The sequence below is a fragment of the Perognathus longimembris genome, chromosome 20 (assembly GCF_023159225.1).
Source record: "Perognathus longimembris pacificus isolate PPM17 chromosome 20, ASM2315922v1, whole genome shotgun sequence".
NCBI lineage: Eukaryota > Metazoa > Chordata > Mammalia > Rodentia > Heteromyidae > Perognathus > Perognathus longimembris.
This window is the reverse complement of record NC_063180.1, coordinates 20,681,433-20,705,718: the sequence shown is the minus strand read 5'-3', so window position 1 is coordinate 20,705,718 and position 24,286 is coordinate 20,681,433. Positions and strand designations below refer to the sequence as shown.

At 55.9% G+C, this 24,286-nt stretch overlaps 2 protein-coding genes across 3 annotated transcripts; one reads left to right on the top strand and one right to left on the bottom strand.

The window, feature by feature from the left end:
* The first annotated feature begins 3,066 nt into the window (after positions 1–3,066).
* On the top strand, positions 3,067–16,644 carry Ercc2 (ERCC excision repair 2, TFIIH core complex helicase subunit). Of its 2 annotated transcripts, XM_048369339.1 has the most exons (23): positions 3,067–3,105; positions 3,369–3,468; positions 7,266–7,343; positions 7,413–7,475; positions 7,593–7,706; positions 8,363–8,479; positions 8,569–8,685; positions 8,889–9,012; positions 9,111–9,207; positions 9,294–9,427; positions 9,515–9,683; positions 10,242–10,360; positions 12,981–13,050; positions 13,132–13,201; positions 13,291–13,392; positions 13,726–13,789; positions 13,995–14,116; positions 14,907–14,999; positions 15,093–15,165; positions 15,248–15,318; positions 15,399–15,542; positions 15,647–15,790; positions 15,882–16,644. In XM_048369339.1, exons 1-23 carry the CDS (start codon positions 3,101–3,103, stop codon positions 15,972–15,974), a joined length of 2,283 nt encoding a protein of 760 aa, XP_048225296.1. In that variant the 5' UTR covers positions 3,067–3,100; the 3' UTR covers positions 15,975–16,644. The 2 variants fall into 2 exon arrangements, with proteins under 2 accessions (XP_048225296.1, XP_048225297.1); XM_048369340.1 differs by lacking the exons at positions 15,093–15,165; positions 15,248–15,318; positions 15,399–15,542; positions 15,647–15,790; positions 15,882–16,644 and having other exon boundaries at positions 14,800–14,933.
* On the bottom strand, positions 16,017–22,857 carry Klc3 (kinesin light chain 3). The gene is made up of 13 exons (XM_048369341.1): positions 22,763–22,857; positions 18,825–19,078; positions 18,316–18,546; positions 18,033–18,102; positions 17,715–17,934; positions 17,520–17,607; positions 17,350–17,451; positions 17,045–17,218; positions 16,666–16,756; positions 16,553–16,593; positions 16,369–16,475; positions 16,225–16,288; positions 16,017–16,141 (listed from the first exon to the last, which is right to left on the bottom strand). Exons 2-13 carry the CDS (start codon positions 19,074–19,076, stop codon positions 16,091–16,093), a joined length of 1,491 nt encoding a protein of 496 aa, XP_048225298.1. The 5' UTR covers positions 19,077–19,078; positions 22,763–22,857; the 3' UTR covers positions 16,017–16,090.
* Positions 22,858–24,286: the final 1,429 nt, after the last annotated feature.

Genomic DNA, 24,286 nt, shown 5'->3' with positions numbered 1-24,286 from the left:
CAGAAATTGACTTCTCATTTTGATTCTGTTCTGACTGTACTAATGTTCACCATTAGCAAACCATTCCCTTTTCCTTGCTTGCTTTTCAGAAGTAGTAGGGATGGAATCCACTGAGATACATCCTCAGACCTTGGCAAACCAGTCAGTTTTTTTTTTTTTTTAATTTTTTGCGGATACTAGGGCTTGAACTCAGGACCTGGGTAGGATCCTTTAGCTTTCTGCTCAAAGCTGAAGCTCTATCACTTGAGGCTGAAGCTCTGTTTCCTGCTTTGTATTTGTTGTTGTTGTTTTGGTTTCTTTTGCTAGCCCTAGGGCTTGAACTCAGGGCCTGGGCACTGTCCCTGGGCTGCTTTTTGTTTTTGCTCAAGGCTAGCACTCAGCCACAGCACCACGTCCAGCTTTTTCTGTTCAAGTGGTGCTCAGGAATCGAACCCAGGGTTTCATGCATGCTAGTTAAGCACTCTTACCACTAAGCCACATCCCCAGCCACTTCATGCATTTTGATAGTTACTTGGAGTTAAAGAGTATCACAGACTTTCTTTCCTACCATTGATTGGTTTGAACCAAGATCCTCAGATCGCAGCCTCCTGAGTAGCTGGAATTACATACATGTACACCACACCTGGTTCTCCAAAGGTGAAGAACATCATGGAAATTTTTAGGCAGGGGAGGTGGAGCGATAATGCTAGGCTGGGAAGCATGTTCATTTCCTGTGCAGCTGTAATAAATGGCCTCAAGCTCCCTGGCTTAGGACAACATGTTTATTTCCCACAGTTGTGAAGGTAAGAGGTTTACAGTTCCCAGCACAGGCTGAAACCAAAGCCTTGGCAGGCCTGCCAGGGCGGTGCTTCCTAGGAAGTTTCCTTGCCTTTCCAGCTTCTGGAGCCAAATTCTTTACATTCCTTGGCCCAGTGGCTCTTACTCCCATCTCCCCACCCCCCTTTCCTGCAGTACCAGGAATAGAACTCAAATCCTTCAGCATGCAAAGGAAACACCCTACCATGAAAGCCAACTCTCCAGCCCCGTACCCCCTTTTTTTTGCTTTTGAACCTATATCTTCCTGCCTCAGACTCCTGAGCTGAAATTACAGGCACTCACTACCATGCCATTAAGATGGAAATCAGGCCCTTGTGTGTGCTGTGTTCTACCTCTAAGCTAGAGGTTTAGCTGTCAAATGCATGATTTATAAGCCATCATGAAGCTTAAATAATACAGTCCTCTTCACTATCCTGGCTTTAGTGAGGCCTGCTAAGCTGGATCCCCACATTTAGTGAGGTTTTTTGTGTGTGTGTGTGTGATTTTTGCCAGTACTGTGGCTTGAACTCGGGGCCTGAACACTCTCACTTAGCTTTTTTTCACTCAAGGCCGGTGCTCTACCATTTGAGCCATTTGGCTTTTTGGTGTGTAGTTGGAGATAACAACTTCGTGGACTTTCTTGCCCCACGCTGGCTTTTATTTTTCTGTTGGTGGTGGGGCTTAAATTCAGGGCCTGGGCTCTGTCCCTGAGCTTATTTGCACAAGGCTAGAGGTCTACCACTTTGAGCCACAGTACCACTCCCAGGCTGGCTTTGAACCATGATCCTCAGATCCTGTCCTCCAAAGTATTTAGGATTATAGGTGTGAACCACTGGAACCTGGCCTGTATGTTAACTGTATGGTTGTTTGTATTTTGATGACAGGGGCTGGGGCTGGAGTCCAGTACTAGTCCAGCAACACAGTTGATACTCACAACTTTGATGAGAACAAAAACAAATAAAAGATAGCATTTGTTGAATGTTTACTTTGTTCACTCTTCATATAAGTTCATTTTAATTAAGCACCATCTATGTGGGGTAGTCTGACTGTTCCTTTTTTTTTTTGCCAGTCCTGGGGCTTGAACTCAGGGCCTGGGCACTGTCCCTGAGCTGCTTTTGCTCAAGGCTAGCACTCTGCCACTTGAGCCACAGCACTACTTCTGGCTTTTTCTGTGTATGTGGTACTGAAGAATCGAACCCAGGGCTTCATGCATGCTAGGCAAGCACTGTAACCACTAGGCCACATTCCCAGCCTCTGTTTTTTTTTTTTTTTTTTTTTTTTTTTTTTTTTTTTTTTTTTTTTTTGCCAGTCCTGGGCCTTGGACTCAGGGCCTGAGCACTGTCCCTGGCTTCCTTTTTGCTCAAGGCTAGCACTCTGCCACTTGAGTCACAGCGCCACTTCTGGCCATTTTCTGTATATGTGGTGCTGGGGAATCGAACCCAGGGCTTCATGTATATGAGGCAAGCACTCTTGCCACTAGGCCATATCCCCAGCCCCCTTTTTTTTTTTGCAGCTGAGAAATGGAAACCGAGAAAAGTTTCATAGGTTGATCATGTTCGCGCAGTTAATAGACAGTGGAGTCAAGATTTGAACCAGGTGTTGTGGTTCGGAGCCGGCATTTTAGCCCTAAATCATGCTTTGCTGCCTTTCTAATACTGCCTGATTAAAACACTTATCTGTAGGCCCTCAATAAAGGGGAGGAGCTACTTATTACCTGCCTATCCTGAGTGTAGACACAGCGAGTGGTTTACAAATGCGCCGTTTGCCGGGTGCAGCGAAGCTGGTGAGTTCTTTATTATTTTTATTTTTATTTTTTTGCCAGTCCTGGGCTTGGACTCAGGGCCTGAGCACTGTCCCTGGCTTCTTTTTGCTCAAGGCTAGCACTCTGCCACTTGAGCCACAGCGCCCCTTCTGGCCATTTTCTGTATATGTGGTGCTGAGGAATTGAACCCAGGGCTTCCTGTATACAAGGCAAGCACTCTTGCCACTAGGCCATATCCCCAGCGCTGGTGAGTTCTTATTCAGACAATCAGGGCGGACCCGAGAAGCTGCCACCCTGATGAATTGGATCGATCCTCTCGGTTCTCTTCCTTCCAGGTGAGTTCCTGGCCCTCGGCGATCCTCAGCCTGAGTATACGCCCTTCCATGAAAGTGCGCACGCGCAACATCCTGATTGGCTCCGCCCCGCCGGAGTGACGTGAAGCATTAGCCAATGACGCGAAGCATTAGCCTTCCTGCCTTGCCCGCCCCTTCGTTGAATATTCATGAGAAGGGCGAGGGGACGCAACTTGACGCCGCCGCCGCCATGAAGTGAGCGGGGGCCCTGGTTTAGCGGCTCCTGGGGGGGCAGCGGGCGTCTGGAAGATGAGGGTCCCCCGTGGGCGAGCCTCGGGCCTAGGCGGGACGAGAAGCAGAAGGGCGGGGTGGGGATATCGGGCCGAGCGGTAACAGGACGGTAGTAGCGAGGAGGCGCTGAAGGGACTTGGGGGCGTCGGGCGCGATGACGGGGTGTCAGGGGGCGCTGAGGCGGAAGCGGGGTCCCGGGGCTCTGACCCCGCAGCTCCCGCCCGCAGGCTCAATGTGGACGGGCTGCTGGTCTACTTCCCGTACGACTACATCTACCCGGAGCAGTTCTCCTACATGCTGGAGCTCAAACGCACGCTGGATGCCAAGGTGAGGGCGGTGGGGTGGGGAAGGGGGCGCCCCTGGGGAAGGGGGCGCCCCAGGGGGATCGGGGGGCGTGAGGGCCTCCAGGGCATTAGAACTCCCAGACCCCAAATCTCCTGTTATTTACTTAAAATCATGGTGGTTATCGGCCGCCCCAGGCTCCCGGCCCTGCGTTGTTAACCCCGCCAGTGTCCTGTTTTGAAAAATGGGGTGCTAGGGAGACCCTGGGTTCCATCTCAGCACCAAGGGGCAAACAGAAATCGAGGGGATGGTGTGGTGGAGGTGAAAAAGTCTCTACTTCTTAGACTGTGGGGATGAAGCCACTCTGGACACACTAAAAAGAGGCCTGGGGGGCCCAGGATAGCTCTTCGGCAACCCTTACACCCAATAATCAAGTATTTCCAGCCACAAATGTCAGTAGAGCTGAGTTTGAGAAACCCTGAGGTGAGATACTTAGCATCCGTACTAAGTACAAGTACTGAGTACTCAAGTTTTTGTTGTTAAAGAGGGGGCTGGGGATATGGCCTAGTGGCAAGAGTGCTTGCCTTGTATACATGAGGCCCTGGGTTCGATTCCCCAGCACCACATATACAGAAAATGGCAAGAAGTGGCGCTGTGGCTCAAGTGGCAGAGTGCTAGTCTTGAGCAAAAAGAAGCCAGGGACAGTGCTCAGGCCCTGAGTTCAAGGCCCAGGACTGGCAAAAAAAGAGATTTGGGATCCAAGAGAAACTGCCTGGTGTGTACCCCCAAGGTTCTCACTGGACTCAAGGCGTGCTGCGACTTGGGGCTTCTTAGGACCATTTTAAAGATTAGCGTACTATGGCCCTAGAGGTCAGGATGTGTGGCTAAAACCACTCAATAAAGGGGTGGCAGAAATGGGGCTTGGGACTGGCGTGGTGGTCTGCCCCTGAGGTCTCAGATATTCAGAAGGTGGAGGCAGGGGGATGGCAAGTTCCAGGCCAGCCCACACTGAGTTCTGGAGATCCTGTCTCAAAAGCAGTACAGTCAGGAGTACCATGAAAAGGTAATATAGAAAATATTTTTTTTTGGTCAGTTGTGGGGCTCGAACTCAGGGCCTGAGCACTCTCCTTGAGCTCTTTTGCTCAAGTTGTCCTTGAGCTCTTTTGCTCTAGTCCAGCACTCTACCACTTTGAGCCACAGTGCCACTTCCAATTTTCTGGTGGTTAATTATGGTTAAGAGTCTCGGGCTGGGGATATGGCCTAGTGGCAAGAGCACTTGCCTCGTATACATGAAGCCCTGGGTTCAATTTCCCAGCACCGCATATATAGAAAACGGCCAGAAGTGGCACTGTGTCTCAAGTGGCAGAGTGCTAGTCTTGAGCAAAAAGAAGCCAGGGACAGTGCTCAGGCCCTAAGTCCAAGGCCCAGGACTGGCAAAAAAAAAAAAAAACCCAAGAAACAAAAAACAAGGGCTGGGGATATGGCCTAGTGGCAAGAGCACTTGCCTCTTATACTTGAAGCCCTGGGTTCAATTCCCCAGCACCACATATACATAAATGGCCAGAAATGGCGCTGTGACTCAAGTGGCAGAGTGCTAGTCTTGAACAAAGAGAAGCCAGGGACAGTGCTCAGGCCCTGAGTCCAAGGCCCAGGACTGGCAAAAAAAAAAAAAAGAAAAAAAAGAAAACAAAGAAACAAAAAACAAGAGTCTCATGGACTTTACCTAAAAAAATCCAGGCTGGCTTTTAACTATGATCCTCAGATCTCGGCCTTCTCCTTCCTGAGTAGCTAGGATGACAGTCTTGAGCCACTAGTGCCAGGTGAAAAGATGAATTTGATCAGAGTAAATCATATGCATGTGTGTAAATATCACAGTGGAACTTCTTACTATTAACTTGTGCTCACAAAATAAAAGTACAAGCCCAGTACCACCTGTCTCACACCTATAATCTTTGCTACTTAGGAAGCTGAGATCTGAGTTCAAAGCCAGCCTAGGCAGAAAAGTCCCTGAGACTTTTTATCTCCATTAACCATCAAAAAGGTGGAGTGGCAAAATGGATCAAGGACCTCAACATCAGACCTGAATCCTTGAAACTACTGAAGGGCAGAGTAGGAAAGACACTAGAACTTATAGGCACAGGAAGGAACTTCCTGAATAGAGTCCCAGGGGCACAACAGATAGGGGAAAGACTCAACAAATGGGACTACTACAAATTAAAAAGTTTCTGCACAGCTAAGGTCATAGCCACCAAAATAGAAAGACAGCCAACGATATGGGAAAGGATATTTACCAGCACAGCAACAGACAAAGGCCTGATATCGGTCATCTACAGAGAACTCAAAAAACTAAGCCCCTCCAAGCCCAATAAACCTATTAGGAAATGGGCAAAGGAGCTAAAGAGACTTCACAAGAGAAAATGTAAAAATGGCAAAGAAACACATGAGGAAATGCTCAACATCCCTGCTAGTAAAGGAAATGCAAATAAAAACAACCCTGAGATACCACCTCACTCCAGTTAGAATGGCCTATACTCTGAACTCAGGAAACAACAAATGCTGGAGGGGCTGTGGGGAAAGAGGAACCCTTCTCCATTGTTGGTGGGAGTGCAAATTAGTATAACCACTTTGGAGAACAGTATGGAGGTTTCTCAAAAAGCTCAATATAGACCTACCCTATGACCCAGCCATACCACTCCTAGGCATCTATCCTAAACAGCAAAACCCAAGATATCAAAAGGACATTTGTACTCCATGTTTATTGCGGCACAATTCACAATAGCCAAAATTTGGAAACAACCCAGATGCCCCTCCACAGACGAATGGATCCAAAAAATATGGTACTTATACACAATGGAATACTACATAGCGATTAGGAATGGTGAAATATTGTTATTCGCAGGGAAATGGTCAGAACTCGAACAAATAATGTTGAGTGAGACAAGCCTAGAACACAGAAAACAAAGGGGCATGATCTCCCTGATATATGACTGTTAACAAAGGGAGACGGAGAGACAGTAGAGACCAAGTCTGTGAACACTGTATATGTGCTTGATACATTGTATATTGCATATGGGTCTACCTGACCTAGACAAGGGATGGAAAAACAGGTTGTAAGATATCACAAGAAATGTACACACTGCCCTACTATGTAACTGCACCCTCTTTGCACAACACCTTGTAAAAAAATTTATGTTCAATTAATAAAAATAAATAAATAAAAAATAAATAAAAATAAAAACAAAAAGGTGGAGTGGGGCGCTGGGAATAAGGCCTAGTGGCAAGAGTGCTTGCCTCCTACACATGAAGCTCTTGGTTCGATTCCCCAGCACCACATATATGGAAAACGGCCAGAAGGGGCACCGTGGCTCAGGTGGCAGAGTGCTAGCCTTGAGCGGGAAGAAGCCAGGGACAGTGCTCAGGCCCTGAGTCCAAGGCCCAGGACTGGCAAAAAAAAAAAGGTGGAGTGGAGTGGTAGCGTGCAATTCTGGCATGCATGATGTCCTGGGTTCCATCTCTTATTGGCACAAAAAAAAAATGGGATTCTAGCCTATTTTTCTAGCTCTCTACACTTTGAGCTACAGTGCCCCTTCCATGTTTTGAGTGGTTTACGGAGATAAGAGTCTAATGGACTCTTCTGCCGGGGCTGGCTTTGAACCACAATCCTCAGATCTCAGGCTCCTCAGTAGCTAGGATTTCAGGCATGCACCCCCAGCGCCCGGCAAGTGTGGACTTTAAACAGGCTTGTCCAGCTCTTCTCAGATGGTGGCATTTGGAGAGGGTCCCCAGAGTTTATGTCCCTGGGGTTTTGAGGGCCTGTGTCCTTGTCCTGTCTTGACACACAGGGTCATGGAGTCTTGGAGATGCCTTCAGGTACTGGGAAGACAGTGTCCCTTCTGGCTCTGATTATGGCCTACCAGCGGGTAAGTGACTCCCTTGCCTGTGTGGGAGGGAGGAGCTGGATGAGGGCTGAAACCATTGGTCTTTGGCAGGCGTACCCACTGGAGGTCACCAAACTCATCTATTGCTCGAGAACAGTGCCCGAGATTGAGAAGGTGCGTTTGGGACACCTCGGGGATCTTCGGTAGGTCTGGGAGGTTGGAAAGCTGGGGACCAGAGGCTGCTAGGAGAAAGGACAGGTACTTTCAGTGACACCACATGCCTCAACACAGGTGATTGAGGAGCTGCGCAAGTTGCTTAATTTCTATGAGAAGCAGGAGGGTGAGAAGCTGCCATTTTTGGGTCTGGCTCTGAGCTCTCGCAAGAACCTGTGTATTCACCCCGAGGTGAGCATCATGCTTTTCTCCTAAGACCCTCCCCCCCCCCCCGCCCTGAGTCCTAAATTCCCACACCAGGCCTCTAGGAGAATTTTCAGGGGCTACTCACAAAATTCCCTTCTAACTGTCCAATTCTGACTCCTGCTTCATGGCCCAGGCGAGCAGCCCTCCTCTGGGGAGTCTCCTCACTTCCCCAGCCAGGTTTGAGAGTCAGTCCCTAGAGTCTGACAGGCTGGCTTGAACTCCTTAGCTATGTGTCTCTGTGCCTCAGTCTTCCTCTCTGTTAAGTGGGGGAGAACGAAGGTTTTCATCCTACATTTGATGCATGGGTAATGCAGGGAGAGCCCTTAGCATGCTCACAGAGCTAAGAGAATATTAGAGGGCTGAGTGTGCTGGTGCAAACCTATAATCCCAGCCACTCAGAAAGTGAAGGCAGGAGGACTGAGATTCTAAGCCAGCCTGGGCAAAAGTGAGAGCCTCTCTGGGGGAAAACAAAACAAAATAAAAAAACTAACTGAAAAAGCAAAAGGGTGTGGCTCAAATAGTAGGGCATCTGCCAGGAAAAAAAGGCTGGCAATTTATCCATGAGCCTGCACGGAGGCCCACACTGGAGGAGCAGTGGGCCTGGCGCTCATCTGTGCTAATTGTGCCCCCTGCCCACGTAGGTGACGCCCCTGCGCTTCGGGAAGGATGTGGATGGGAAGTGCCACAGCTTGACTGCCTCCTACGTGCGGGCCCAGTACCAGCAGGATGCCAGCCTGCCCCACTGCCGCTTCTACGAGGTTCCTGGGGGAGGGGTCAGCCATCGGGGGGAGGCCAGGATACTGGGAGCAGCTGGCTCCCCAACCTCTGGCCTCTCCCCTCTCCCCAGGAGTTTGACACCCATGGGCGCCAGGTGCCCCTCCCTGCTGGAATCTACAACCTGGACGATCTGAAGGCTCTGGGGCAGCGTCAGGGCTGGTGCCCATACTTCCTCGCCCGCTACTCAGTGAGGAGGCTGGTGGGGTGGGGCTGAGGGTTACAGGTTTGTCTGGCTGTCTGCTTGTGTACAGGCCCCATACCCATAGCATCCCTCAGTGTGCCTTGCCTGAATCTCTTGCCTTGTGTCCCCTCTGGGCCTCCGGCCTGTGTCCTGTCAGGCCTGGTGTGGGCTCTGGAAGGCGGGCCAGGGTCACCCTTTTCTCCTGACAGATCCTGCACGCCAATGTGGTGGTTTACAGCTACCACTACCTTCTGGATCCCAAGATTGCTGACCTGGTGTCCAAGGAGCTAGCCCGCAAGGCCGTGGTGGTGTTTGACGAGGCCCACAATATTGGTGAGGAGGGAGCCAGGCGTGGTGGTGGTGAGGGTGGTGCCTAAGACCCCCGTCCCCACCATCCAGACCAAGGTGGGCTCCCCCCCCCCGCCCCCTAGACAATGTGTGCATCGATTCCATGAGCGTCAACCTCACCCGACGCACCCTGGACCGCTGTCAGAGCAACCTGGACACCCTGCAGAAGACAGTACTCAGGTGAGGGACAGGCAGGACCCGCTGGACTGGGTGGCCCTGGCTCCCCCCAGCCCTGATCCAGCCTCTCTCAACCCCACCCCCCCCAGGATCAAGGAGACAGATGAGCAGCGCCTGCGAGAGGAGTACAGGCGCCTGGTGGAGGGGCTGCGGGAGGCCAGCGCTGCCCGGGAGACGGACGCCCACCTGGCCAACCCCGTGCTGCCCGACGAGGTGCTGCAGGGTGAGCCCCTGCCTGCCACTGCCCTTCCCCCCCCCCCCCCCCCTGCCAGGAACTGGAAGAACACCTGCTGACCCCATTGCCCCACAGAGGCTGTTCCAGGCTCTATCCGCACAGCAGAGCACTTCCTGGGCTTCCTGCGGCGCCTGCTGGAGTATGTGAAGTGGCGGCTGCGCGTGCAGCACGTGGTGCAGGAGAGCCCGCCGGCCTTCCTGGGCAGCCTGGCCCAGCGGGTGTGCATCCAGCGCAAGCCCCTCAGGTAGCCCCACCCATTTCCTGGAAGCTCCGCCCACCCACTCTGAACCTCCCTGCCCAGCAAGTAGCCCCACCCAGTCCCTCTGCAACTCGTGTAGTTCCGTCCATTCTCCCATGGTGCCACATAAGCCAAGCAGGTAGCTCTGCCCCTTCCCTGAGCTGCCCAGCCCTTCCAGGTGCCCGTTATGAGGCCACGCCCCCTCATGTGTAATCCCGCCTACCTTCAGGAGCGGCCACGCCCCTTGTGGTCCCTACCCACCTCCCTCATAGGCCCCTGGGGTCTTGTGAAATCAAAGACAGCCTCAGCCATCACCCCTGTGCTGAGTTTTGGGCACCAGGTGGTGATTGAGACAGCAGGGCTGCACAGTAGAGGAGACAGATTTGTCCCCAGTGTCACTGGTGTGGTGATACTGGGAGAGCCCAAGGCTTCTGACCAGTCTGGGGCTCGCCCAGAGACCCCTCCAGTTACCTGGGGAGACACCTGACAGAGCCCTGACAGTGCCAGGCAGGCTGCGGACCCGGGGGTGTTTACCTGGACCCATTTCCACCTCCCCTCTCCCAGATTCTGTGCGGAGCGCCTCCGCTCCCTCCTGCACACCTTGGAGATCGCCGATCTGGCCGACTTCTCCCCGCTCACCCTGCTCGCCAACTTCGCCACCCTGGTCAGCACCTACGCCAAGGGTGAGCTCCCTCCTCCCGTGGGTCCCGCCAAGCCTGGAGGCTATAGGAGAAGAGCCCTTTTAGGAGGGATGGGACAAAGACCTGCACAGGAGAGGAGGGGAGGGAGGGGAGGGAGGGAAGGAGAGGGGAGAAAAGGGTTGTAGGGTAATTGGGGTGAGGCCATTTCCTGGCTTGGGGGAGGAGGGATGGTCTCCTCACCCCCACCCCCAACCTCAGCTTTAAGGTCACCCACAGCTCTGTCTGATCCCTGATTAAATTCCACGCATGCAGAAAAGCAGGTCACCCTGGCAGCGGGTGGAGGGGACACAGCTGTCAGCCCAGCCCCAGGCTGTGCTGGGTGCTTTCTAGTGTTTGCTGTACTGGAGGCTGAACTTGATGCTCAACTACTGGAACCTTGTGTCCAGTCCTTTCTGCTTTACATTACCTTTTATATGGGGGGGAGGAGACTCTTACTTTTTGCCTATGGTGGCCTTGAGGTCTCCTGCAGTCTCTGGCTCAGGCCATTTTTTAAAAAATTATTTATTTGTTTATTAATTGAACACAAATTTTTTGACAAGGTGTGCAAAAAGGGTACAGTTACATAGTAGGGCAGTGTGTACATTTCTTGTGATATCTTACGTCCTGTTTTTCTATCTCTTCTCTAGGTCAGGTAGACATATATACAATATACAATGTATCAAGAACATATACAGTAGCCACGTGGCCACGCCTAAGAAAGTTCGCCTAGGGCTTTAAATGTAATGTCAATATTAGACCATATGTCGACAGTAGTCTTATATGAACGTACATACCTAGCTTTTGAGCTATTGTATTCCCCTGAGAGGTCAATTTTTGACCTTTATATGTTGAGTAATTGTTTGGTTTTAGTTACATACTGTTGGGTCACTGCCCCAATCCTGTGGGGAATACTGTTTTTTGTTAATTTGTTTTTGTTGCCAGTCCTGGGCCTTGAACTCAGGGCCTGAGCACTGTCCCTGGCTTCTTTTTGCTCAAGGCTAGCAATCTGACACTTGAGCCACAGGGCCACTTCTGGCTCTTTTCTATATATGTGGTGCTGGGGAATCGAACCCAGGTCTTCATGTATACGAGGCGAGCACTCTACCACCAGGCCACATTCCCAGCCCCGGGGAATACTATTTGGCAAGCAGTTTTTGTTTCACAGACTTGGTCTCTACTGTCTCTCCATCTCCCTTTGTTAACAGTCATATATCAGGGAGATCATGCCCCTTTGTTTTCTGTGTTCTAGGCTTGTCTCGCTCAACATTATTTGTTCGAGTTCTGACCATTTCCCTGCGAATAACAATATTTTACCATTCCTAATCACTATATAGTATTCCATTGTGTATAAGTACCATTTTTTTTGGATCCATTCTTCTGTGGAGGGGCATCTGGGTTGTTTCCATATTTTGGCTATTGTGAATTGTGCCACGATAAACATGGAAGTACAAATGTCTTTTTGATATCTTGGGGTTTGCTGTTTAGGATAGATGCCTAGGAGTGGTATGGCTGGGTCATAGGGTAGGTCTATATTGAGCTTTTTGAGAAACCTCCATACTGTTCTCCAAAGTGGTTGTACTAATATGCACTCCCACCAACAATGGAGAAGGGTTCCTCTTTCCCCACACCCCCTCCAGCATTTGTTGTTTCCTGAGTTCAGAGTATAGGCCATTCTAACTGGAGTGAGGTGGTATCTCAGGGTTGTTTTTATTTGCATTTCCTTTACTGGCAGGGATGTTGAGCATTTCCTCATGTGTTTCTTTGCCATTTTTATATCTTCTCTTGTGAAGTCTCTCTTTAGCTCCTTTGCCCATTTCCTAATAGGTTTATTGGGCTTGGAGGGGCTTAGTTTTTTGAGTTCTCTGTAGATGACCGATATCAGGCCTTTGTCTGTTGCTGTGCTGGTAAATATCCTTTCCCATATCGTTGGCTGTCTTTCTATTTTGGTGGCTATGTCCTTAGCTGTGCAGAAACTTTTTAACTTGTAGTAGTCCCATTTGTTGAGTCTTTCCCCTATTTGTTGTGCCCCTGGGACTATATTCAGGAAGTTCCTTCCTGTGTTCGGGCCATTTTTTATGGTTCTTTTTGGTAGTCCTTGGTGCTCAAGCAGGCCGGGCTAGCCCTGTTTACCTGAATTGCACTTTCCTCTCCATGTCCATCTCTGTCAAACCCCGTCTGCCCCCTTGCTATTCTTCCCTCCCCATCCCTACCTAGACAGCTGCTCACAGAGGGCCATGAAGCAGCAGGCCCTTCCTCCTGGCTGTCAGTCTGGATGGGAAAGGTTGCCCGTGCTGAGGGCGCCCATTGAGAGGTCTCTAGAAAATGGCAAAGGCCCTGGGGGGATGAGGAGGAGGCCAGTGACCCAGAGGTGGTGGCATGCTGGTGTCCCAGGAGGATTGGGGCAGAGCCTGGCTGGGATTCCACAGCAGGGGGGGAGGGGGGCTGGGCAGCATGGGCTGGCAGCTGGCTGGGGGTGGCAGTCAGGTTGTAGGGTGGGTGCCTTGTGCTCTGTTACTCATGTCTGGGGCGCAGCCCTGTCTGCTCACAGGCCTGGAGACTAGGGTGAAGTGACAGGATCCTAGCTAGTGACCACTGTGACCCTCGTGCCTCTCTGTGCACTCAGGCTTCACCATCATCATCGAGCCCTTTGATGACAGGACCCCAACCATCGCCAACCCTGTCCTGCACTTCAGGTGGGCCCTGCCCGCGTGGCCGTGGGGACCCCGGGCCGGCCCAGCCCAAGACGGGTCCTTACCGCCTCATTGCACCCACAGCTGCATGGACGCCTCCCTGGCCATCAAACCCGTGTTTGAGCGCTTCCAGTCTGTCATCATCACATCTGGGGTGCGGCCCACCTCCCTGGCCCTGCTTCTGCTCCCCCTTCGGGTCCTGCCACTGCCCCACTGGTAACAGCCCTCCTGTCCCTGTGGCAGACCCTGTCCCCGCTGGACATCTACCCCAAGATCCTGGACTTCCACCCCGTCACCATGGCAACCTTCACCATGACGCTGGCCCGGGTCTGCCTCTGCCCCATGGTATGGAGACCGCCAAGGGTTGTGGGCAAGAACTGGCTGCCCGCTCACTGCACAGGGCGTGTAGGGTGCACACAAGGTGATTATGGGGTGCACAGGGGTGGGCGTGCTTCACAACCTGGGCTGCTGGTGAGGAGTGTGGACAGGCTTTTGGTTCTGTTCCTCCCTGGCTGTTTATTTGCTGTGTGACATGGGGCGGGTGAGTCACCATCTCTGTGCTCAGACTGGCTCTGAGCAGCGCAGGGGATGGTCACCCATGTTGTGTCTGTGGGGCTTGCGCAATGATGCCACCATGGGCACCTGCCCTGTCCTCAACTCCATCTCTGCTCCCTGCAGATCATCGGCCGTGGGAACGACCAGGTGGCCATCAGCTCCAAATTCGAGACCCGGGAAGACATTGGTGAGCCGTCTGTGGGGCTGCCAGTGGGTTCCTGGGGTGACATGGTCCCTGCGGCTTTGTGCTCAGTGCTGTCTCCCCTGAGCTCCACCTCTGGGGGGCTGGGGAGTAATTCACTCCACCTGGGGCTTTGGGGAAGCCCATGTAGAAGATGGGTTGCGGGGAGGACGCCAAGGCCCGGTGAGCCCCTCACGCCCAGCCCCCACAGCGGTGATCCGGAACTACGGCAACCTGCTGCTGGAGATGTCCGCCGTGGTCCCGGATGGCATCGTGGCCTTCTTCACCAGCTACCAGTACATGGAAAGCACTGTGGCCTCCTGGTATGAGCAGGTACTCCAGTCCCCAGCCCACCGCCTCAGAGGCCCCCCCCCCTCCCGATAGAGGTATCCACCCTCCTCCATTCCAGGCTCCCTGAGCTGTGACTGGATCCCTCAGCACCTGTGGCTTAGTGTGATACTGGGACAGCAGGCAGGAGTGGCCCTCACTGGGTTCTGTGGCTAGGAGAATGTTCTAGAGGGGTGCATTGGGACTTGGGGTGAATGTGGAATGGCACCCCGGGAAGTGTGTGGGGTGTTGTGGAAGTGCTGGGTGACTGGCAGGAGTGGGAAGACATGGCTGCTCCAGCCCTGCACTCCATTTATCAGTTACATCCCAGTTAGTAAGCCTTTGAGTTGAACATAGTGGCACATGCTTGTAATCTCAGCACTTGGGAGGCAGAGGCAGAGGCAGGACCCTAAGTTCAAGGCCACCCTGGGTCATGTTTGTCTGTTCCCAACTCATGACAAGCCTCCTGGGCTTCCTTCAGGCCCATCTGTGTATGCAGTGGGGTCAGGCCTGGCCATGGAACTCTACCTTGGTGGGAAAGCACTCCCCTGTGAGGGCGGGGCTGCATCCTGACATCAGAGCAGCCTCTGATTGGCTTATAGTCAGCGCCTCACCAATTGCTAGCTAGGATGGTGTAGCCTGATTGGCCACTGTGGGCCACACCCCCTCTTCCCCTCCCACGTGTCCAGGTGAGCTGAGGAATTGCTGCACACAGGAGGCAGCAGCTGGCCTGGGTTTTAACCAGGATGGCCGGGCCTTGAGTCCACCCCAGCCCAACCTCCTGGTGCTGTCCTAGGGCATCCTCGAGAACATCCAGAGGAACAAGCTGCTCTTCATCGAGACCCAGGATGGGGCTGAGACCAGTGTGGCCCTGGAGAAGTACCAGGAGGTGGGGATGAGGGTGGAGGTGGCAGGGCCCAGAAGGCATTGCAGGGGGGGTGGGCAGCATAGGGGTGACACCCTGAGCCTCGGCTTCTTCTAGGCCTGTGAGAATGGCCGTGGAGCCATCCTGCTCTCTGTGGCACGGGGCAAGGTGTCCGAGGGGATCGACTTTGGTGAGTACTCTTCTCCCCCCGCCCCCCCAGGCACACAGGATGGGTGGTGCTGGGTACACCTGTAACTCCCTCCCGCTTCTAGTTCACCATTACGGGCGTGCTGTCATCATGTTCGGGGTCCCCTACGTCTACACACAGAGCCGCATCCTCAAGGTGAGTCTGAGACGGGAGGGCCTGGCCCTGGGTCTCTGCCTCTGGACCCGGTCCATCCCCTGCCCCCCCCCCACCCACAGGCCCGGCTGGAGTATCTGCGGGACCAGTTCCAGATCCGAGAGAATGACTTCCTCACCTTCGACGCCATGCGCCATGCGGCACAGTGCGTGGGTCGTGCCATCAGGGGCAAGACTGACTACGGCCTCATGGTCTTCGCTGACAAGGTGCCTGGGGGGAGGCCTCCGCTGCTCCGCTGCTGGAAGGGAGGTCCCCTTCCAGGGCTAGGAGCAGCACGGCCTCACACCCACTGTTCCCCTTGTGCTTGAAGCGCTTTGCCCGGGCCGACAAGCGGGGGAAGCTGCCCCGCTGGATCCAGGAGCATCTCACCGACGCCAACCTCAACCTCACTGTGGACGAGGGCGTCCAGGTTGCCAAGTACTTCCTGCGGCAGATGGCGCAGCCCTTCCATCGGGTGAGCCCTGGCTGCCCCCTCCCGCCCCCGGGTTCGCCAGGTCGGCGCGCCTGTGCTTCATCCTAGCCTGTCTGTCCCCTCCGCCCCGCAGGAGGACCAGCTGGGCCTGTCCCTGCTCAGCCTGGAGCAGCTGCAGTCAGAGGAGACGCTGCGGCGAGTGGAGCAGATCGCCCAGCAGCTGTGAGCCCAGTGCCCACGCTCGCCCCCCAGGTGACAGACACGCGGCGTGGGATCGCAGCCTTTAATCACCAGCCTCTGCCCCCCAACTCTCCGGGCCGTCGCAGCTGTCGTGCTGTCCGCCTAGCGCGGGCTCAGGTCCTGGATGCTGGCGCTCAGGTGCCGGGCAGGGAGCTGGGGTGGCACAGGCGCAGCTGGAGCTCTGTGTCACCCTGGCCTCATCCCCCAAGCCCTCCTGGCCCTGGGGACCCCCTCACCTGCGTCCTGGAGGCCCTCGGACCGTCCACATTGAGCGTGCTGAGCGACATGGCCCTCTTCATCCTGCACAGACAGCACAGACGTGACTCAGCCTCGGGGCGCAGCCAGGGAGGTCCTGCCGGCCCCGCCAGCCCCGCACCTACCCGGCCATGCCTGCCATGCCATCCCCGCGGAGGCGGGAGACCAGCTTCTCACTCCCGCGCTTGATGGACTCCCGGAGCTTAGAGAAGGAGCTGCTCCGATGGATGACCTGGGGGGGGTCAGGGGCCAGAGGTCAGGGGCCAGTCCTCCCTTCCTACCTCCAGCAGAAGCAGCCCACCCCCTCACCTGCTGCTCCGCATCACCAGCTGTGCCTGTGCCAGGGGCTCCTGAGGAGACAGAGGGGAACATGATGAGGACCCCAAGAGGTGGGGGAGGGGGTGGGGAGGGGCGGGGCTCACCCAGGGCGGCCGGCAAGCCTTCCGGGCCCAGGATCTCCTTGTACAGCGCCTCGGCCTGCTCATACTTGCTCTGCTTCAGGTAGGCGGAGGCCTGTGGGCAGGGCAGTGTTCAGGCTCCCATCTTGGGAGGCCAGGAGCTTTCTTCTTGGGGAGCCCCACTCCCAGCACCGTTCTCAAGCCAGGCAACTTCCTGTTTCAAGTCTTACCACCTGACACCTGTGTGCCTCAGTTTCTGTGAAGTTGGGGGACAGCAACTCTACCTCACTGGGTCACCCCAATAAAGGCCTGTGCTGCCTCTGGCCCCCAACTTCCTCGAGAATGGTCCCTGGTGTCTTTCTGCTCACTGAGCCCCCCCCTCACCTCAGCCCAGGCGCCTCACCAGGTTGTTCTTGGTCTTGGCCACGTTGGGGTCATGGGGGCCCCCCAGGGCCTCGTAGATACTCAGGGCCCGGGCATAGTGCCGCTCCACGTCCTCGAACTTGCCCTGGTTCTGGCACAGCAGCGCCAGGTTGTTGAGCTGCTTGGCCACGTCCGGGTGGTCTGCGCCCAGGACCTGGGGAGCCACCAGGGGTGGGAGGTCACCCCATGGGGTAGGGGGTGGAAGCAGATGGGATCAGGACTAATCCTGCAGGGCTGAGGCGCCTGAGAGCGTGGCAGGGGGATGGATGGGGGCTGGGGACGGACCTTCTCCCGGATCTCCAGGGCGCGCTGGCACAGGGGCTCGGCCTCACGGTAACGGCCACGCTTCCCGTACAAGACAGCCAGGTTGTTGAGGGTGGCAGCCACCTGGGGGTGAGGACGGCACGGTGAGACCCAGCCTTGGCCCCCACCCCCTGGCCCTGAGCTCCACTCACCGCGGGGTGCTCAGCGCCCAGCGTCTGCTCCCGGATGTGCAGGGCATCGTGGAGGAGCTCTGTGGCCTCTTTGTATTTGTTCTGGTCCCTGTGGGGCAGTGGTGACATCAGGGCCATAGGCTGGGTTTAGCCGGCTCCCGCCAGGGCTCTGCCACCGTCACCCCTCCCCAGGGGCAGCCCCAGCCCCCCCCTCACCGGTACACCAGCGCCAGGATGTTGAGCATGGTGGCCACGTCCGGGTGGCAGTGGCCCGAGCTGCGCTCCAGGTCCTCCAGGGCCTGGCGGCACAGGGGCACGGCCACCTCGTAGCGGCCCTGGCCTGCGTACTGGATCACCAGGTTGTGCAGCGTGCGCAGGCGCGCAGGGATCTCATAGCCCCCCTGCTGGGCCGCGGCTGCCCCTGCTGCCTCAGGACCTGGGGGACAGGATGGCTGGTCGTGGCTAGTTCTGGGGACAGACCTCGGGGTCTTCCATGCCCCAGCCCCGCCCCATGTGGCTGAGCCCTGCACCCACCTTTCCGCTCTTCCTCCTCACTGGGGAACAGGGAGGCCAGGCTGTCTCGGCGAGGTGGGGACTCGGGCCTCTATGGGGGGACAGGATGGGATGGCGGGGGCATGAGGACCAGCCACTGCAGCCCAGGCTGGCTGGCAACTCGCCACTCTCCCATCTCGGCCTCCCAGGTGCTGGGATTACAGGTGTGAGCTACCGCACCTGGCTCGGTACCAGGGCTTGCGGGAGTTCCCTGGCCTTTGGGGTCTTTGTGGTTCTGGGAAGTTGGGGGGTGGACCTGGTGCACCTGGCTGTCCTCGGGTGGGTCATACTGCCGCAGCTGCCCCAGGAACTGGAGGTGGTTCTTCTCCTCCTCCAGCTGCGCCACAGCCTCCTCGCTGGCCCGCAACCGCCGCTGCGTCTCCTCCAGCTCCTCCCGCAGCCACGCGTTCTCCTGCGCCAGCCTCCGCGCCTGTGCCCGCAGCCTCTGCTTCTCGGCCTCCAGCACGCCAACGTGGGCTGACAGGGCCAGCAGGACCTGAGGCGGGACAGGAGCTGCAAGCCGGGGCTGCTGCCCCACCCTGCACATAGCTGCAGACACCCCCGTTCCACCGGGATACCCCAGATGCCCATGCTCACAGAGGCTTCACCCCACCAGTGAACCCCAGCTCTCACCAGGACCTTCTGCTCTGCTGGCTTAGGGGTGCTTGATATATATGAGACACCCCACCCAGTGCTGCCTGCTCCCCCCGGCTTTACTTGCCCCCCCACAGGGCCTGCACCCTCAGGCCCGAGTCCCCTGCCCAGCCTCCGTACCTGAGCCTCGCCCAGCCCCAGCTCGATGGCCTCCAGCGACCGCTCTACCACCTGCTGCTTCTCTTCCAGCAGCTCGGGGCCTCCGGGGCCCAGGGCCGCCCGCTCGGCCAGGTGCCCGGCCAGGCCGCGGTGCTCCGCCCGCAGCGCCTCCAGCCCCTGCACCACCTGCCGCGTCTGCCGCACCAGATCCTCCGGGGTCAGGCGCTCGGGGCCCAGCCCCGCGCTTCCCGGCGACGCCACCTGCACCGACATGGCTGCGAGGGGTGAGAGGGATGGGGGAGTCATGACGCGGGCCAGACCCCCAAACCCTCCCCATGCCCGCCTGTACCACCGGGACCCCAGGGCTCCACCCTAGGTCAACAGCATACCCCTCCCGTGTGTGGTTACCTGGGGCCAATGGCTGGCAGGTGCCCCCTGTTCACCTGGCCGGCCGTGCGCACCCCAAGGCTCCCAGACGCCCAGCCTAGCGCTGGCGGGTGGCCGGCAGGGAAGGCGGGGCGGGTGGAGGCGGAGGCGGCGCCCCTGAGCTCATTCTGGGGTGTTTTTGTTGGGAACCAGTCAGACCACTAGGGGGTGGGTGGGGCTGGGAGCGGAAGCAGCGCCACCTCCACTGGGAGATGGGGAAGGGGTTCAGGTGTGGGCTCTGGCAACCCCGAGGAGACAGTAAGGCCCCACCATCCATCACAGCCCAGCCAGGCCTGCTGAGACACACATGCTGTTGCAGGTGTGGCCCACGGAGGGGACTGGCGGGGGGACACCTGAGGGTCCCACACCTCGTGGGGAGGTGGGGACCCAGCGTGACTGTATGTGGCTGGCCACAACAGACACAGGCAGACATTCTGCTGGTGCTGCTGAGTCTTGGGGTTGCCACAGACAGACACACCCCACACCCCTTCTGAAAGACACAAAGCCTCATTCTCAGAAACAACTCCACACACCCACACTTCCCTCTTCCCAGTACAACCAGTCACACACAGCCTCTCCACACACAGGTTCCCTCATTCCCAGGCCCCACTGGCTCCCATCTGTAGTCTCAGCTCCTCAGGAGGCTGAGAGCTGAGGAACGCAACTCAAAGTCAGCCCCAGCAGCAAAGTCAATGGAACTTTTTTTGCGGGGGGGTGGGGAGAGAGGGAAGGTTGGTCATGGGGCTTGAACTCAGGGTCTGGGCACTATCCCTAGTTCAAGGCTAGCACTCTGCCACCGTGAGCCACAGCGCCACTTCCAGTTTCCTGGTGTTTCACTGGAGATAGGCGTCTCATGGACTTTCCTGCCTATGCTGGCTTTGAACCAGAGCCTTCACAGCTCAGCCTTCTAATTAGCTAGGATGACAGGTGTGAGCCACCGTGCCTGGCTGTCAATGAGCCAACATAAAGTTACAAGTGGAGCTGTGGCCCAAGTGGTAGAGCACCAGCCTTGAGAGGAAAAGCCATGCAAGAGTGTGAGGCCCCTGAGTTCAAGCCCCAGGACTGGCACAAAAGGAAAGAAAAGCCAAAACATGTGGAAACTCTCAGCTCCCCACCACCTCCCTTCTGAAAATACAACCGAACTCCAGGGCACTCGCATGTGCTTGTCTTGCTCCTACAGGGTGCCCTGAGCAGAGAGCCCCAATTTCTAGCCCATCTCCTACTCTGGATTTGCTAGGACTTTCCCCTCTTCCTCTAATAACCCCCCATCTCCATGCTGGCCCCACCCGCCTGGATGGGCAGACAGAACCATGCACTGGGAGGAGACTGGCCTGAACGTGAGCTCCTACACCGACAGCGGTGGGTGCCCAGGGTCACTGGGGACTGTGGACACTGCAGGGGACCCCTCATCCAGTCACCACCCTGCACCTCACTCTACACGAAGTTGTGCGTGCGTGTGTGTGTGTGTGTGTGCACGCGCGTATGCAGTGCTCTCATGCACTCACCCCACCGAACCCCTTCCCAATGTTTGAGACAGGGTCTCACTCTGCAGCTCAAGCTGGCCTGGAACTCACAATCCTCCCACCTCAGCCTCTTGAGTACTGAGGTTACAGGCATGTGCCACCACACATGCCTGGCCAGCCCTAAGCGGTAGTATCTCAGATACGAAGAGTGATCGTTTCCCCTGTGATCTCTGGGCCAACAGGGAGCTGCCCAAAGTCAGAAGAGAACAAAATGCAGACCACTAGCCTGGGAAGGGCTCCAGGGAGAGGCGGCTTGTCTGGCACAGGGAGGCCCTGGCTTCCATCCCTAGTGTCACAAACAAATATTAAAAAAAAAAAAAAGAGGTCAAGCTGGGCACCAGTGGCTCACACCTGTCACCCTAGCTACTCAGGAGGGTGAGATCTGAGGATTGAGGTTCAAAGCCAGCCCAGGCAGGAAAGTCTGTGAGACTCTTATCTCCAATGAACCATCAGAAAAGCAGAACTGGTGCCATGGCTCAAGTGGGCACCGTGGCTCAAGTGGTTAGAGCGCTAGCCTTGAGCTGAAGAGTTCAGGGACAACACCCAGGCTCAGAGTTCAAGCCCCACGACCAACAAAAAATAAATAGATGAGGTCAAAATCCCAAATTTCAGAGCTGGAAGCATGAGTCAGGTGGTAGAGGACCTGCCTCTATCTAGCAAGCATAAGTCCCTGAGCCTCCAGCCTACCAAATTTTTCATTTCCCAAAATCTGAAGTCACCTTTTACAAAAGGTAACAACATTTTCACATCACCATAAAGCCAAAAATCCCATCATAGCACCATGAAGGCTGTCGAGGGGGCTCACGCCTGTCATCCCAGCTCTTCAGGAGGCTTAGATGTGAGGATCATAGTTTGAAGCCAGCCCAGTTAGGCAAACCTTGAAAGACTTCAATTAACCAGTAACACCTGGGTGACTTTTACTGATGAACAGTTCACCAGCAAAGAGTCAAAAGTCAAAAGTGGAGGGGGCTGGGAAGGTGGCCTAGTGGTGGAGTTGTTGCCTAGCATGCATGACGACCTGGGTTTGATTCCTTAGCACCACATAATCAGAAAAGGCTGGAAGTGGCGCTGTGGCTCAAGTGGTAGAGTGCTAGCCTTGAGCAAAAGCTCAGGGACAGCGCTGAGGCCCTGAGTTCAAGCTCCAGAACTGGCAAAAAAAGAAATCAAAAGTGGAGTTTGGGGCTCAAGCTAGATAGACAAGCTTGACGTGAAAACGCCAAGCTTGAAATGAGTGCAAAGCCCTAAGTTCAAGCCTAAGTTCAAGCCCAGGACCTGCACAGAGCACAAAACAAACACAAACCCTCCCGCAGTGGAAACCAAGCTGTCAGCACACAGGTGACACAGGTGACCCGGCCTTGCACACCACACTGGCCACAGAACAGCCTGACTCCCACACTCACACTCACCCCCAGCCACGCAGTCACAGCCCCCACCTGCACGCCCCTCAGCCAGGCGCCCCGACACAGCTACGGGCACCCCATCCATCACTCGGCTGTGAGCCACACACACCAGCCCCACGCTCGTGTGCAAGCGGCACAGCCCCGTCCGTCACCCCTGCCAGGAGAATCCCCACCACAACCCCATCTCCACCATGCCCACAGCGGGCTCCCCTAGCCGCTGCACGCGAGCGTGCACACACACCAGTTGCGTGAACCATCCTGCATCCCCAAGCCGGCCGCCACACCCCAGCTGGGCAGCCTGCGCACCCCAATTCCCAGCTCGCAGCCGTCACAAGGGCCCCCCTCCCCTAGGCCCCGCCCTACGCCTGTTTACCTGCGCTTGCTGGGGGGGGGTGTCAAGGTAAAGGGGTGCGGCCCTAGACAGGCCCCCCGAGGGCCTCCGCCCCCTCGCAAGATTCCCCAGCCCCTAGGAGCCCGGATGTGGGGGCGCCTCCGCGTCCCAAGGCCTGAACTTGCCTTCGCACGGCCAGCGGACCCCAGGCGCACTAGGCCTCGCCCCGCTCCCCTACCGTGGCTCCTCGGGCCCCTGGGACCCTCGTCCGGCACCCACCTGGCCGCGGAGGGTCCCCGCCGTCGCCTGCGCCCTCTGCGTCCCGGCCACACAGACCTGCGGCTCCCGGCTCCCGGCTCCGGAGGCTCCCGGCGTTTTTTCCAGGGCGGCTCCGCCGGGGCGGGGCGTCCAGAGGCCACGCCCCCATATTACCACGCCCCACAGGTGCGCAAGTTACGCCCGCGGACTCCCAGTGGGTTTTCCCGGGGTGCGGCGTCCACAGGCCACACCCCTGGAAGACCACGCCTCAGGGCGTGCAGGCCACGCCCATCGGCTCCGGGACAGCTCCTCCGGGGGCGGGGCCTCGGCATGCCATACCTGACGCCACGCCCGTCGCAGGCCACGCCCCCTGATGCAGGCCCCTCCCCCCCGCCGCCCGCCGCCGGAGTGGGAAGCTGGGCTCAGAGAAACCTGGGATCCCTGGAACCTGGGATCTCAGGAGGAGGAGATGGATTGGAGTTCGCATGCAGGGCCCATGCCCGTGCCCCTTGCCTTTCCTGTGCCCCTTCTTCCCACAGTGTCTGCGGTCCCGGCTCAGCCCTCTCCACAAGGCCTTCCCTGATCCTGGTAAAGGCACGATCCCACCCATTCGTACCTCATTGCCCCTGATCGACTTGGGGTGTGTGTGTGTGTGTGTGTGTGTGTGTGCCCGACCTGGGACTTGAACTCAGGGCCTTTTAAATTTTTTTTGAGGTGCTGGGAATGTGACTTAGCCGTAGAGTGCTTGGCTAGCATGCATGAAGCCCTGGATTCGATTCCTGGGAACCACATAACAGAAAAAGCTGACAGTGGCATTGTGGCTCAAGTGGTAGAGTGCTAGCCTTGAGCACAAAGAGGCTCAGGAACAGAGCCCAGGCCCTGAGTGCAAGCCCAAGGACCACCCACCACACACACACACACACACAAGTAAATAAAAATGTTTGATCCAGGCTGGTACATTTGAGCCCCAACTCCAATTCCAGCTTTTTTGGGGGGTCATTGGAGATAATTTGACCTTTGTTCCTCAGATCTCAGCCTTCTGAGTAGCTAGGATTACAGGTGTGAGCCACTAGCACCTTGCTTCCAGCTTGATTTTGTTCACAGACTTTTCCTTTTTCCTCTTTTTTCTTGTAATTAAACTCAGAATTTCCTGCATGCTAGACAAGCATTCTATTACTGAGTTATATTCTCTTTGAGTCTTTAAAAATAATAGACAGACAGACAGATTTGAGACTGGGATTGAAACTGGCTTCTGTAGTCCAGGCTAGTTTCAGTCTCTCAACCATTCTTCAGTTGACTCTACGTGCTGGGATTAGAGGCATGGACCACCACACTCAACCTCAGCCTAACATGGTTTTTTATATCATATGTGCTGGTCCTCGGTGCTGTCCCTGAGCTTCTTTGCTCAAGGCTAGTGCTCTCATACTTGAGCCACAGATCTACTTCTGACTTTTTGGTGCTTAATTGGATATTAGAGTCTCGTGGATTTTCCCACCTGGCCTGGCTTTGGACCTCGATCCTCAGATCTCAGCCTCTTTGTAGGAT